Source organism: Podarcis muralis, chromosome 12 (genome assembly GCF_964188315.1).
Source record: "Podarcis muralis chromosome 12, rPodMur119.hap1.1, whole genome shotgun sequence".
NCBI lineage: Eukaryota > Metazoa > Chordata > Lepidosauria > Squamata > Lacertidae > Podarcis > Podarcis muralis.
Genome location: NC_135666.1, coordinates 15,651,518 through 15,667,732, shown reverse-complemented (window position 1 = coordinate 15,667,732; position 16,215 = coordinate 15,651,518). Strand labels below are relative to the sequence as shown.

The 16,215-nt window shown below is 42.1% G+C and overlaps 1 protein-coding gene across 2 annotated transcripts in view; it reads right to left on the bottom strand.

Annotated features, from left to right (window-relative positions):
• The window catches only part of WDR37 (WD repeat domain 37), a 45,592-nt gene that overhangs the window by 15,386 nt on the left and 13,991 nt on the right, over window positions 1-16,215 (bottom strand). For both annotated transcript variants that reach the window (XM_028751142.2, XM_077936764.1), the window contains 6 exons: window positions 10,377-10,512; window positions 8,240-8,311; window positions 7,020-7,064; window positions 5,214-5,290; window positions 3,679-3,916; window positions 1,977-2,118 (listed from right to left, as the gene is read on the bottom strand). In XM_028751142.2, the coding sequence (XP_028606975.1) occupies window positions 1,977-2,118; window positions 3,679-3,916; window positions 5,214-5,290; window positions 7,020-7,064; window positions 8,240-8,311; window positions 10,377-10,512 (710 nt within the window). The remainder of the gene's footprint in view (window positions 1-1,976; window positions 2,119-3,678; window positions 3,917-5,213; window positions 5,291-7,019; window positions 7,065-8,239; window positions 8,312-10,376; window positions 10,513-16,215) is intronic.

Below are 16,215 nucleotides of genomic sequence, written 5' to 3'. Positions count from 1 at the left end.
ATTTGGTGGGGTGGGGTTATACAGGAGGAAGCTTCCTGCTGATAGGCATGATCTGTGGGATATTAGCATCCAAAATGCACATGTAATGGGTTAATTGCAAGAGCTGTCATACACACTCTGTGGCAGTTATGGCAGTTGGTACAGTTATGGCAGTTAAGAGAACAGTCTTAACAGTCAGAGCAACTTAAGAAACATCCACCTGCACTATATATTTAATCTGCAACTGCAAGCACACTTTAAAAGAGAGTGTGGTTTTTATGGGAGAGAAAAAGAGAACTAGTTAAAGGGTCAAACAACCCAGGGCTGTCTGCCGCATACTCTCCAAATGGAAACTAAGCTGTGTAGGGTCAAAAACAGCCCTTTGAATTGAGCCTAAAATCAAAAAGGTAATTACTGTAGATCTTTCAGCACCAGTCCTTTAATGCAGCCTGCACAAAGTAATATTCTTGCTACAACTTGTACGGTGCCTGTATAGAAGACCAGTGGGAGACCCAGGCAAGCTCATCTGAACTCTCTAAAGGAAAAGCAGGACATAAGATTAGTCAATTACTTGTGCTGACCTGTGGCATGCTGAGAGTCAATGGGTGGATCCCACACTTCTAAGGTTTATGCTTCTGAATGTTACCTCCTTCATGGACTTTGAAGAACACTGCAGGGCATGTGATTCTACTGCCTTTACTTCTAGTCTTCCTGCCAACCACCCCATTGTAAGTGAGCCCTGGCAACTCACCTGACATTTAACCTCAATCCTTTGTTGCTACTACTGTGAATAATTATTGCAGGGCTTTTGCATACCATATGATCCTTGTTTTGATAGTATCTTCCAGCTGAAATTTGAGCAGTTCCAACACTTTCCTCTTTTTTTATCTGGGGAGGATCATTACGATCTTAAAAAAGAATTTTTAAATATGCTTATGACTGCTTGCTACATGGTAACCTGGACCTAAGTCACAACACACACTGCAACATTAAGATTGCCACACTATCCCTCGGAAATTGAGTAGACTCATGTAGAGTCCCTGTTGCCTCTATCTGACGGACTACCAAAATCCAGGATAAGCACTCATCAGCAGATTATGGCAGCTGACCTAGGAAAACACCATTTGACCTTTAAAGGAGTCCAGAAATCCCTACTACCGCACAAGTCTGGGGTTGAGTGGGGGGGGTATATTGAGCAGAATCCTATTTTGTTGATTTTGATGTTTTATACAGTGGTACCTCGGGTTAAGTACTTAATTCGTTCCAGAGGTCCGTTCTTAACCTGAAACTGTTCTTAACCTGAAGCACCACTTCAGCTAATGGGGCCTCGCGCCGCTGCCGCATGATTTCGGTTCTCATCCTGAAGCAAAGTTCTTAACTCGAGGTACTATTTCTGGGTTAGTGGAATCTGTAACCTGAAGCGTATGTAACCTGAAGCGTATGTAACCTGAAGAGTATGTAACCCGAGGTACCACTGTATACTGTATTTTGTTTTGTAAACTGCTGTCCAAACTTTTTAAATGAAAAGCATAATATAAATACTTGAAACAAGATCATATGAGCATCCCTAGTCTCTACTAAACCTTCTGTTAAGTCCTCCTGCTATAACACTGGACAGGCCCTAGGACAGGAATTGAAAACCTATAGACCTCCAGATGTTCATATGCAACTGCCATCGTCCATGACCATGAGTCACAGTCCAACAACATCTGAAGAGCCACAGGTTCCCAAGTTCTGCACTAGAAGAACAGGGCTGCTCAAACACCCCCCAATGGGGATGGCCGCAGGTTCCTCACACCTGTCCTGGGGTGGCAGGACTTTTCCAGGAGCCTTCAAGGTGCAATGGGGGCTGCTGTTGGAAAACCAGCCCACCATCAGTTCGATTTGAAATAATTTGGAAAAATAATAATTATAAAAAAGAAAGCAAGTATCTTGTACAAGTAGCCCAACGCAACCAGCCTCCCGCTTAAAAACTTTAAGAAACTGCTGTTACTTACTCTGTATGGCCCTGAAAGACATTCACAGAATGGATAGAAGGGTCTCTGAAATCCCACAGGCGGAAAGTCGTGTCTCGTGAGGAGGTCACCACAAGACGTTGGGTGGGATGCGTGCAACAATGTGTAAGTTCTTGGTCATGTCCTACAACCACAGATGAAAATATTAAGGCATTGAGAATGCATGACCTTTCAATTCCACAAACACTGGGAAGGAAAAACATCAGACACATAATTCTTATGCTTTGGTGGCAAAAAGGTGGGTTAGAATTTTACTACCTACCCCAGATCCTCGCTAACATAGATTAGACTCCTCATTTCATCTAAAGGAATGCATTTAAGAGCATATAAATCCAACATTTTACCATTCCTCAGCAATACTGAATACAGCTTACTCTACAAAGATCTGCTAAGAACCAAAACAAAAACAGACAGCCTGACTCCTTGATTAACCATGCAGAGATAAGAGGAGCAAGGAAGGTACTCTGAATGGGGAAATACCACCTGGCCAACAACCCACTAAACTATCTTGGTGTGCCTTTTTCAAAAGTGCAGGGTTCATGTTTGAGGCAGATGCACTAGAAAATTCTGCATCTAAAGTAGTGCCTGACTTGCCCATGTTGTTGAAAAGCTGTGACCAGAAATGTCAGACAAGTTAGTCTGCTCTTTGCATGTTGAGTTCTTTGTGGCTTAGACAAATTGTCGTCAAAGCTGATTTGCAGCAGCTGTTTACATTGACTGAATATAAAATTTAAGGCCTATGCTTAGAGCTGCAAAATCACAGGGCTGCAAGGAGCCACAAATCATCTAGTTCATCCCTCTACTTTAGGTACACACTGCAGTTTAATCTCCTACTAATTAACACACAACTGCCACATTATAGCTTGCCACTGGCGACAGAGCAGCTGCACACAAGTTATACCATGCCCAGTGCCTACAGACACAAAATAGTTTAGGAAAAACAATCTAGATGTCATTGCTCTATAGGGTGAAAGTGGCGAAAAACCCCCACCTAGGTAACTTGGTAATATGACCATATGTAGGAAAGAACCTCTTAATTAAAACTGAACCAAATTCCACAAAACTCTTCATTGGGCAGAAACTGGTCCAATAATCATAACCACATTACACGTTTCATTTCTTATGTCTAGTTAATTGAAGGCTTTGGTTGCACATCTGATGATAATCCATGATATATTAAGCTTCTGTGGCTAGTACAGCAGGTGGAAAATAGCTATAGGAGAAAGCTACATAAGCAGAATGGCCATCTTGGCCCATGTTTTGTGACAAAGATCTCATTTAAAAATTTTAACTGATATACATTTTGTATGAATAAAGCAACAGTCTGGCCATTTCTGCTTCACATATCTGTTATTAAAGGCAACTAAACTGCCCGATCACAACAGAAAAGCAACCGCTTTGTAAACAGTTAAAGTGCTAGAAATATATTCTACACCCCCCCCTTGGGAGTCTGTTTTCAGATTGCACACTGACCCTTTGAGAGAAGAGAAACATGGAAGTTCAAAGAAGAAACGGGGCGACACAGAGTACAGAGGAATCTCACATTCATTATAAACAATGGGGGTTACTCTTCCTTGCCCGGAAGTTTGAATTTCTAAGTGCCACATTAACAGTGGCAGCCTAGAACCCACAATTAGCCTATGAAACAAACGGACAAAAATGAAACTTCCACACAAAGAGGTACCTGTCAGAGAGTGGACCAGTTCAGATGTCTCCACATCATACAGGTTTGCTGTTCTATCCCATGAAGCTGTCACAGCTTGCTTCCCTCCAACTAGCCAATCAGCTGCTATGACTACACCTTGGTGGCTTTTTAGGAAAGTTAAAGGAGCCCGGATGGTGGGACAATCGCTAGAACCATCTCCATCTCCTTCAGGTTCATCTTTATCAGAGAACTCAACTTCATCTTCTCCAGACATTTGCTGTTAATTTTGAAAATATTTAACATGTGTTAAAACTGCCCAAGTTGAATGTGGCTTCCATGATCCTTAATGCGGGATTAATCTATCACAAACACAAGGGTTTCTGCTATCGGGATTCCCACTGTGCAATATAATGCCCAAAGCAGGTAATCTGGGAGACAGCTAGTGAGTCAGATTCCATGAGGCAAAGGATAGCTGAGCTGTTGAGTGTGTCCCTATTAGCATAGTCTCAACAACAAAAGAGGAGATACTTGAAGAAGACATGGGATATAGGAAGTAAAGTTCAATGCTGAGTGATATTTAAAGGTAAAGGGACCCCTGACCATTAGGTCCAGTCGTGACCGACTCTGGGGTTGCGGCGCTCATCTCGCTTTAGTGGCCGAGGGAGCCAGTATACAGCTTCCGGGTCATGTGGCCAGCATGACTAAGCCACTTCTGGTGAACCAGAGCAGCACATGGAAACACCATTTACCTTCCCGCCGGAGTGGTACCTATTTATCTATTTGCACTTTGATGTGCTTTCAAACTGCTAGGTTGGCAGGAGCAGGGACCAAGCAACGGGAGTTCACCCCGTTGCGGGGATTCGAACTGCCCACCTTCTGTTCGGCAAGTCCTAGGCTCTGTGGTTTAACCCACAGCGCCACCCGCGTCTCTCAAGTGATATTTACTCCCACGTAAATTTGTTTGGGGCCTTTCGAGATAAATCTGCACATCAGCAGTAGGGTTTTTTAAAATGTCTTCTGAAGTAGGTATGAGGAAGCTGTGGCCCTCTTGGTGTTGTCAACATATTTTCCTTGAAGATCTTATGCAAATCTTGATTAAACAGTGTTTCCATGCAGTCATGCCCTTCAATAGTATAGTGATGGGCATGTCCCCCTCTGTTGCATGAGGAACTGACTGCAAGCAACATAGATGGTGGATGAACTACAGAGTGGCTGTGAATGCTAAGGGAGCATTATCAACAGTGCCTGTTAGTAGTGTTAATACTGAGTTTCTAATGGCAGAGGTAACATGCCAACTAGCTTCCACTGAAGCTATCAATAACAGCCACCTGAGCAGAGCTGCAGGGTGAGGCTAAAGGACTTTATGACACAGTCCACCTAGACGATGGTGCGCCAAAAACATGTAGCAGCAATGGAAAATGTAATCAGTAAATGCAAAGTGGGGGGAAAATAATCACAAATTGTTTTAAAAGGTGCATATTCTCAAATAGGTTAATATACTATTGCAAAGTTTTAAAATGCAGAATAAAATTTTTCTTCAATATCCTGCATCAAATTGGAGTTAAATCACTTACATTACAGTCTGCGGTAGGCTGAGGTGTGGGTAACTGCACCATGTACCTCCAGATATGAGCTGTCTGATCTCCTGAAGCTGCAGAGAAAGTTGAAAGACTATGGAAATATAGTAGATAATTCAGATGTCACACTCCCGATCCTCTAAACTATGGTACAGAGGATTTGGAACAAGTTGTGAGTTAGAGTGCTTCCTGTCCCACCAGTCCCCTTTCCTTTTCTCCCGTCCTTGATGCAAAACCTCTTGGTTTCCTCAAACCACAGTTTACCATAATGTATGAACAGGCAAATAGTTTTAACGGAAGTTTCAAACAATGGTTTGATCCTAGTTTACAAAACTGGCTTGCTCAAACTGTAATTTGCTGGTTTGCACATCAAGGTCAAATGGTGTTTGAGGAACCCAGGTAAAAGGTGGGAGAAGGAAAGCTTGAACTTGTTCTCACTGCTTCAAACCAAAGAGGATCAGTGTTAAGGTCATTGCATTTTTACCATTTTGACTCAAATGCCTGAGTTACTTATGCATAAACAATACTTACTTTTGAACAAATACTGCTGCTGACCACTTAGTTAACATTCAGCCTAAATTAAATGTTCCATTATTTGGGGACTACACGAAGTTCAATTAAGCAAAGAGAATGAGACCAGCCTGTTCAATTTACACATACACACACATTTTAACATCTAGCCATACATATAAATAATTTGCACTTATTGAGAGAATTTTTTGGTAAACCACTTAGAGGTTTTATTTACAGTTAAGAGGCTATACAAGTTTTATATAAACAAAAAAATATATAAACATTTACCCCCTCCTCAGTATCAGTCTTCCTTGCTGCTGCATTCCAATGCAAGTTATAATGTGTGTGCAAGTTCATGAAAGTTCCAACATCCCTTCCCTTCCTCCTTAATGGCATTGTAAACAATTTTATGTCATCTATGCGGCCAAAAAATAATTACATCACTCCTTAGGAGGTAGGGTAGGGGATGACCTGTAAATGCCTATAACACACACAGATTACAGAATTTTAAAAATTCTGCAGCTTCTTCCTTTTTGACCCCAAAGTTAATTACCTTTAAGTCAACAGATAAAAGTGCAAGCACCCCATCTCTCATACACAGGCATATTTAAATAGAGCATGGCCAAAGAAAAGAGAAATAAAACCTTGTTAAGGTGAGTGAGTCAGGACAACAGAATGCTCTGGAGAAGATGCTCAGAAGTAGAGCACACATTTTTATTCCCAGGTACAATCTCAGGCATCTCCAAGCAGGATGGGGAAAGATTTCTGTTTGTAACCCAGAGAGCCAACGATATTCCATGCAGAGTAGACAACAATGAGTTAGGTGAACTGATGAAGCGGAATGGAGGGGGGATTCGGGAAAGACAGTACATCTTCACATGGCACAAAAGCTAAACTGTGGGGTTTGTTGCAACAAGACATGGTGACAGCCACCAACTAAGATGGCTTTAAAGGGAATTGGACAAATTCATGGAGGACCAGGCCGTCGATGGTTAATAGTCATGATAGATATGCTACCTACAAAATCACAAGCACTGGAAAGGACTATTGTCCTCATACCCTACTTGTGGGCTTCCCGGCACTCTGGGAACAAGCTACTGGGTTAAATAGGCCTTTAGCGTTATCCAACAGGGCTGCTCTTAGGATGTGAATAGTCCGACTTGGTATTAGGCAGCTTCCTATACCTGACAGAGGTAATCAGCAAACACACACATGAAGCAAGTGGTAAACAACCATTCATTCCTAAGGGTATTGTGAATATTATTCAGTGAGCCCAAGATAATGACATACCTGTAAGAGCCACTTGTTCCGTCGGATGAAACTTTATGGAATTTACTGTTTTGAAGAAAAACAACACCACAATTATTATGACCAACCAATCCACAGGAAGTCCACACTGTACATGTAGCTAAACTTAGAGGCAGGGGGCACATCTGGACCTCCACTGCGATTTAAGATCTGTTCAGTGGTTTGTGGGAGGGTTGGGATGTACTTTAATCATTTCAGAACCTAAGAGTTAAAATATATGCTTGCAGTTTGATCAGTGTCTAGTGTCATTGTGGGGTAAGGAATAATTTAAAGATAGAACTCCGGTGATTCTAGTGATATCCCAGAAGCAAGAGGACTAATGGTAGGGAATGTTCTTGTAGAAAATTCCAGAGCAAAACTATGCAAACTGAGTTAGCACAATTCCAGATTTTTCTGCTTCACACTGCAAGGGAAGGAGAGGGGAAATGATCCCCCATGCAAAAATGAGAAAAGAAAAAAAAAGAACTTCCCATATCCAATTTAGCTAGCACATCAATGGAAATAGACTGAGTGACCTTTTTACATAGAGCATTCAGAAACCTGATTTCTTGCATTCTGAGGTGGTACTGTTCAGAATTCTATCATCTCAGTCTGTGTAATGGGTAAAATAAATCTTATCTTCATGAGAATTTCAATAGAGTTACACAACAACTATCAAGTTTGAAATCTGAAAGCACATTTAGCAACCAAACATTTATATTGTTATTTCTTGCTTGCTCCATTGCATTTTATGGAAATGTTCAAATTATAACCACTGTGTTTCAAGTTTTTCCTTTGACTACTAATATGCTTCTCTTTGAATCAAACCATCTTAAGAAACTAGGTTGAATCCCCCGGTGCACTTACATTCATCAAAGGGACACCTTCACCAATGAAAGAGGAGGAAATGTTCCTCATCTTTCTCCCCAAAAATATCTCCTGGGGGGTGGGTTTGAGAAAGCCTACAGAATATGGTGAAAGGTGGCACAAAGGAATGCAATGGGGAAAGGGGAAATTGACAGAAATTAGTGGAAGCCTCTGCCATACAAAACACTTTTCTGCAAATTGAAGAACTCCTTCAGTTCACAGAAGGGAACAATTGGATTCAACCCAGTGGCTTTTGCATACTAAAACCATACATCTATACATGCCATTGCAGGAAGAAATTATACATAAAGTTATTTTTCTGACATTCCTGTTTAACAGCAGGGATTTCATCTCACCTGATCCAGCATGCCCACCATATTTCACAAGGCACTTCCCTGTTTCTATGCTCCAAAGCAAAGCTGTGTGATCTGTCAGAATTAAAAATGAAGGAAAATGAAAGAAAAATGCTTTAATTTAGGCAATGGAGGCCCTGCAGAATTATAGTGACAGGTAACAAAGCATACGGCTACCAGTGAGACACGTGCTAGCAAAGTATGCCCCTGTATGTTGAGCTTGACAACAAAGGGAGTTGGAAGTTAAACATACAGTTATAAGTCAGAGAAAATGCATTTCAGGGGAGTACTTTTCCTGTGGCTCTCAGTAGGAAGAATACTTTTACAGTGAATGGAGGCAGTTTGTAGTTCAGGCTCGTTCACACATGCATGCCCATTATTTGATTTCTCCTTGCCTCAATACTCACAGCAGAATGCCTATTGGTTGCACAGAAAAACACTGATTTTGAACTGTCCTAACTTCCCTGTGCTGTTCTACCTATGATGTCTTATTCACACATGAAAAGCCCCACTGGGGGTTTCCAATTACACTGAAAGCCTACTCAAGTACAGCAGGATCCCTGCTGCAGACGTTCATTCCCCAATGTCTGGGACACTAGAAGACTGCAAGTATGGTAAAGGGGGCATGTGGAAGAGGAAGGGGACGTTTCCCTCCCTGCTCATGGGGGCTAAGGGGGGGGGGGAGAGAAAAAACAAGTGAGAAAGGCCTGAACCACCCCCCAATTCTGCAGTCATCAAGCGATGAGCATGCATGTCTGAAGCAGCCTTAGTGAATTCGGAGGTGTTGGCGAGGAAGTTAGCTGCACTTTCTTGACCAAGTGCAGGTCTCCAATTTCTCTGAATCATACCCTCCTGCTCTCTCTGATGTCCAGCAGATGGTGCTAGCGTATCTCAGATTCCTCATTTACCTCTCTTTCAAAGATAAAAAGTTATATTGCCGTTATATGCACATTTACGGCCCCTGGCTCAAATAGCTGCCAGCATATTTCAAATTCTATGGGATTATCACTAGTCCCAATACAAGAAGTGTCCTTAGCAGGATAATCTTTCAGCAATGGAAGCACAGATAAGTCTTAAAACGGATAACAGAAATTAGGTCATATTTCTAAAGTTTGGTTTTGGGGTCAAGAGTGGGTAGGCAAAGAAAAGGAGCTGAAAGACAAACCTGAAAGGGAAAAAATAAAGAAGAGAATGTAACAAGAGGAACCTGACACCTGCATAGCATCTGCATTTAGATGTCCACTACCTCTTCCTACTCTTCCCTCTTAAAACCTGAGTTACACTATTTTTGTGACATTTTGCTTAGCCTAATAAAGATACTGTCCCAGGGTATGACTTGAAGTCACTTGAGGCCACCACCTTGCTGAAGCTAAGCAGGTCTGAGTCTGGTTAGTGCCTGGATGGGAGACCTCCTGGGAACGACGCTGCTTGCTACCCTGGGTTGCATGATGGAAGAAAGGTGGGGTGTCAGAATGTAAAATAAAGAGATTTTTAAACTAGGACAAAACTGCTACCTTTACTTTTTGTGTTAATGTTATCAGTAAAACCACACTTAAGGGAGATGAATAGCAAAACAAGAAAGTATAAATGCAACAAAAAAACTGAGATCAAAACCATAATGGGGCCATATTTAGGATTTGATTAACACAAAAGTCAAATGCTAGTCTGAAAGCATGCTTTGATTTGGAACAGTGTTTCCCAAACTTGGGTCTCCAGCTGTTTTTGGACTACAACTCCCGTCATTCCTAGCTAGCAGGGCCAGACGTCAGGGATGCTGGGAACTGTAGTCCAAAAACAGCTGGAGGCCCAACTTTGGGAAACACTGGTTTAGAGTAATGAGAGTGGTCTCTTTCAGTCTTTTGGGGGGAGAGCAAAGCTAGGGTGGTGGTGAGAGTTTCTGCACATGTGTACAGTTTGGTTGGAGAAGATCTGGCCCCACTGACTGAAGAATCCAATAGGCAAACCTCTGAATCACAAACATGCTGTTTTGTATCTGATATAGGCAGGGCTAAGGGTCTAAATATGGGGCAGGATCTGAAGCCACCCATGGGTCATTAGTTGGCCATGTTTGGTTTAGTACACCCTTTAAGATAGTACACCCTCATAAATAGCAATGGAGACAAAAAATAAAGAGTATTACCAGCAGATGCTGTCCCCAGCACCAATGGCTGAGTTTTCGTGACACTGACATCCCAAATCCCATCCCGATGACCAATATACTCTTTCACCAGCTGGCAAATGGCTCTAGACGTTGTAGTTTTGAAACTAGATACAATCTAAGGAGAGCAAGAGTAGATATGAGACAAGAAGAGATGTACAATTGTTTACTATCTGGCTCACAAATGCACAACATAAAAGCCATTAATACATTTAACTGTAGCACATTTTATGGATGCATAAGCTCTAGGATGTTCTCTCCTAAAAAATAATGGGACCAAATTTGTCCTGTATCAAATCAGGACACTGTACTGTGCGCGCCAGAGCAGAATTTGGCCCAGTGTAAGCATTTTAGGAGGTCATAATGCAGCAAACTCTCAGATTTTCCTTTCATTTCTCCTGATAAACAGGTCGGTATAATCTGAGGAGCACTTAGCTTTTCTTCCGTCTATGTTTTATATATGCCATACAAGTCTGTTTCTTAAATTCAGCTGGCCAAAAATGGGTAAGGTGCGGGAGAAGGAAAGAGCTGTGTAAAGATCTAAAGCCAAGAGCCATTTGAAATGGCAAAATAAAGAGATAAATCAGCTGGTTTTAACAGTACACTGGAAATAACAATTAACCTGGAAGCACAGCCCAGTTCCTTTTGCATGTTAATGAAACATCCTTCCCAAGAAACAAAACAAAAAGGAAAAATTGACAACACAAGGGAAAACTAGGTGGGGGGGAGGGAAGCAACTAATGTTTAGAGATGAATCCCTCTGCTTGCCTGTTCTGATTAAATGCCCTTGGGGGGGGGGGGAATGGTGAAAAACCTTTTTGAATTTCAATTGCTACATTAAAAAACAGTGAAGAGGAAAAAAGGAAATAATAGTTCACCACCCCATCCACCCCCAACCTGTGGGCAGAGAATTTTTGGTACTATTTGTATCAAAGAAAGAGCTATGTGCTTAAACGCATAATTATGTGTCTTGATTTTGGTAAATGCTGGGAGTTTAGGTCAAAGGTAGAAGAAGCCACAGGAGACAGAAAGGAAAGTACAGAAATATGTATTGGACCAGAGGCCTAGGGACTTTGTCATACCCTTTTAAAATGTTCCTAGCATGGCCTGCAGCTCCCCAACCACTTTTCACAAGAGTTGCTGAACCATAATTCAGGGCCAGGAAGCAATGCCCCCAAGGTACAAAGGCTGGTCCACCAATGGCTGCTCCTGCATAGCAGCACAGCATCAGACTCTCCTGGAGTTAATTTAAACCCACAGAGCAGGCTTCAAGAAGTGTAGCGTGTGTCAAATGTGCAGGTCTGCTTGTGTTTGCAGCTAAGGGGGAGAGGAATGGGTTAGGGAGAAGACCTGGACAAGGATGTGACTGACAGAACGGGAGGGAGTGGCAGCTGCTTTGACAAGCAAGAGGACTTTGGGAGGTCCTCAGTGACATACGGGGAAGGGAACTTAATATGGAGCAGAGTTAGGGATGAATGGGGTCTGATGAAGGGGCTGCGGCAGAGGAGATGTGAAGGATAGCACGCTGGGGTTTGATGGCGAGATGTCCTTACAGACCCTACTTTTGCACCCATGCACATTAAAACTAATGATTTTGCGAAAAGTTTTAAGGGTGTTCAGTACCCCTGGCGGAAGATAAAAGCCTAAATGAAAATCCCATGATCCCGATTGAAGTCTCCGATGTCTAAGAAGGTTGGTTTTTGTTACAATAATACTTCTAATATTCCCCACCAACAAACTACACCTGCTGCAAAGCAGGGATAGGAAGCAGGCTTGGTTTTCCAAAATAAATAGCAATATCTACTCAAGATGTCAGATTTCGGGAGGAAACATACCTAGTGCTTTAAACTGGAAAGTATTTCATAGGACTTGGGTTTCCTGACCTCTCACCATCCTGATCTTCCTTCTCTGGGTAGTGCCCTCCTTAAAATGTTGCTCCCAGAACTGGACACAGCCTGAGCAGTGCAGAATTTAGCTGGGAGCAGGGGCACAATCGACGGGCAAGAGTGGGCACTTGCTTCCAATGGAGGGTAAGTAGGCAGGCTGACTGCACTGTCAGACCACTGAGAGAAGTGGAGAGGGAAGCTAAGAAGGGAAGCACCTCACCTGGTGCAGCCTACCTCCTTTTCTCATTCACACACTGTGGACACAGCACCTGCACAGCGGCTTCTAGCAACAGTGCAGCAAAGAGCATCATATACATAGCTTCAACTATATGCTGTATAGGCTCCCCCATGAATTATTTAACCTGCTTGGATGTGTTCGTATTATTAGATTGGTTTTTGTGGGGGGTTGTTTGATCTAGTTCTGTTTTATTGCGTATTATTTGGGGGGGGGTGTTATCTGAACCATTCTGGGATCTTCTATATTTAAAAGAAGCCTCCACGGTTGCGCTAAACCATGGTTTAGCTTAGCATTACATGCAAACTAGAGGTCAATGTTTTTAGGTGCATTTCTAAGAGCTGTTTTCAAACAGAAAGAAAACATGGCAAGCGTTTCAAAACATGTGAGTTATTCCAGTATACTTGGAAAGTTGGACTCCTTACTGAGGATATAATATATTCAAAGAGGTGAGCTCCCTTCTGAGCATAGATTTGTTTATTGCTACACTCATGTATTTTCCTCAACAGGAAATTTACAGTGCAGCCAGTTCTATCCATGTCTAAGCCAGAGTTCAATGGAACTACCATCAGGGAAGTGTATATACTATTTATTATGTATATATGCCTTCTGAACTATTTCAGATTATTAAAATCATTAAGAGAATTAAAATGCATGATGGGAGGCTACTATATTAAACTTTTTAATTAAAAAAAAATTAAGAACTCCAGAAGCAGTCTTAAAATTACAAGTAGTTATATAAAGTATTTGGTAATCAGAGTCTAGTTAAGCCAAAATCCTGGATGCAACATGTACCATCTTGTAAGCAAACCGGGGGGGGGGGGGGGGGGGAGGTCGATTATTTCCAATTCTGTTATTACAAATAAGGCCCTAGGCTTGTTCAGTGATTAAAAAACAAAAGAAAAAGATGTTCTAACCATATACTAAATTAAATTCAGGGGGGAAAGAAAACAGGAAGGACTAGAAGAAGACTGCAATGCTATGGGTAGTGAAAGTATTCCATTTTTCCCCTCTTTATTAATCTTTATAATGATGAAATGAGACCTAGATGGAATCATAATTAAGTGGTTAATGAGCAGAATTGTTTCAAAGCAAGTAGAAGCAATAATTACTATGGATGCATTGAAAAGGAAACAGGTTAATTCTTGCAGAACTAGGTAAAGATTAGTACTTGAACCATAGTGTGGAATTAATCATAAAATTTTCAAGGCAGTATTAAAATGCAGTTGTCAGACTTAATAAATGTCTTCAAACAAAATGGAGTTACGCATGAGAAGTGGAACAGTAGAATTACAGCAACAGGACTCCGATACCTCTCAACTGTTAAATAAGAAGTGGGGAAGAGTCCAACTAGGCTCTTGCACCCACCTCACCTCACAGAAGGAAATGAATTATGGGAAGATTTCATAAGTTCTTTAAACTTCTGAGGAAACTAAATATTCTAACGCTTTTGAATTCTAAGAAGCAAAAGTACTCAAGCATACATATAACCTCACAGCTTGTTATATATATATATATATTTTTTGGGGGGGGGACATTTACATTATTTCTTCCTGCCTTTTTGGCTGCTTTATTTCAGTTGGGAGAGTCCTCCTGCCCTACTCTAAAGAATTCTACAAATCTGTTACAGATATGGAAAGTATGTTAAGCTAGAAAGGCAATTTATTTTCAAATCCGATCCATTAAAATGAAGTACAACCAAAAGAAAGAAACAAAAACCTGGTACAGTATTGGGATGACTGCAGAGTAGGGTATAATGAGTAGGGTCTACAGTGGTGCCTCGCAAGACGAAATTAATCCGTTCCACGAGTCTCTTCGTCTTGCGGTTTTTTCGTCTTGCGAAGCACGGCTATTAGCGGCTTAGCGGCTATTAACGGCTTAGCGGCTATTAACGGCTTAGCGGCTATTAACAGCTTAGCGGCTTTAAGAAAAAGGAAACAAACTCGCAAGAACTCGCAAGACGTTTCGTCTTGCGAAGCAAGCCCATAGGGAAATTCGTCTTGCGGAACAACTCAAAAACGGAAAACCCTTTCGTCTAGCGAGTTTTTCGTCTTGCGAGGCATTCGTCTTGCGGGGCACCACTGTATTAAGCTCCAGACTATGGTTACTGCTAATTATTATTTTAACCATGAATATAAAAAGTAGGGTCTATCTCCAATTGATACTACTTGTCTGAGGATCCTGCCCCTTGCTTTCCTGCAAACCTACCCTGTTACTCAGTAGCACGTGCCACCAGCAGTTGTTCTAACGGCTACTAGCCTCAGTAAGCGCATGTATTCCCATTTGTTTCCATATCTGTTATGCATGGCAATCATGTTCCAAGCATAGATGTCCGTTTCCTTCTCCCAGACCACCCAGCTTATTGATTAGCAATCATTTCTTACTACTTATGCTGCTGTATGCCCCACCCAGGTGTCAGTGGAGCAGGACATTATCGCTCCCAAGCACTGCAGAACTGGCCCAAGGCCACAGCACATGTGAGCACCTTCTATGTTAGTCAGTTGCTAGGCAGGCTTCCCGTTTAGTAGCATGGGATGTACTATAGCTGCCTGCCAGTTAGTAATGGGCTTGGTTCTCATGCAGACAGATGGGACAAGAGAGGGAATGGTTGAGCCATCCCGATTATGGCAGAGGTGGCATCTATGGTGGTGGGAGCAAAATAAAATAATGAATCATGTGGAATATTAGGTGAAGAGCAGTTCTAGCTGCAGCTCCTATGGGATCTTCAGTAGCAATTTGCAGTGCTTGCGAAGAAAGGGGGAACCAACTCATCCTAGTCCCACAGCTGCCATAAGCGTCTCTGGCTGGCATGCCTTTCCCCTGTTATCCCCATCGTGGCAACGAGCCAAGAATGTGATTTAAATCTTCCTGCCCGTCACTGCACTGTGGATTAATATATCCCCCTTTCCACTGCATTATGGGGTCTGTAACTGCCTGCACAGGTATCGGTTGAAGTATCTACTTTTTACTTCAGCCCCATCTGCTTTGGGCAAGCAGCTCCCAGAGTGTTTGCTTGCAGGGCTATGCAGCCCTTGAGCAGAAACAAATAAAATAAAATCCCCCGCCCCCCATGTTTTGGAGATTGTATTTGAGATTAAGGTCCCTTTTGCCAGTGCTGGTGAGATTGCTTCTAGAGAAAAGTTCTGCATCACTGACAGGATAGAAACCCCATGAACTGTTGAGATAATGCCTAGAACAGAAACAATCTAATGCAGATTCTCCCACCTGGCATGTTAGGGCAAGAAGAATCTATTATGATGTGAGCGTTACCTAGAAACAAGTTTCACTCAATGTCCAGCTTATGTAATTAAGGCATGGCTTATTAAGCCAGAAAATGCCTAAACCTTATATACGCACATGCAGCCCCTTGGCTTCTTCCTTCACACCAGCAGGGAAGGAAACCAGAACACTGCAAGTTCCCATTGCATGCAAGCTGGGAACTATGGGCTGTGGCTTCCAAACAAGCCAGGATGCAAAAGTCAGCACTGAACTAGTTAACTGCGCTTTCTTGGGCTTTTCTACCCCCCACTCAAATGATGCAGGAGCAGAAGAGGTCCTTACAAATGAACTAAGCTGCTGCATGTCCTGGCTTATGTAGTGAGGACTCGATTACACAATTGCGTTTTCTGTGTTGCTATCACACACAAAAGAGTAGGGTACACATTTGCTTAAATAAACTTCACAGTCATTAAAAGATAAA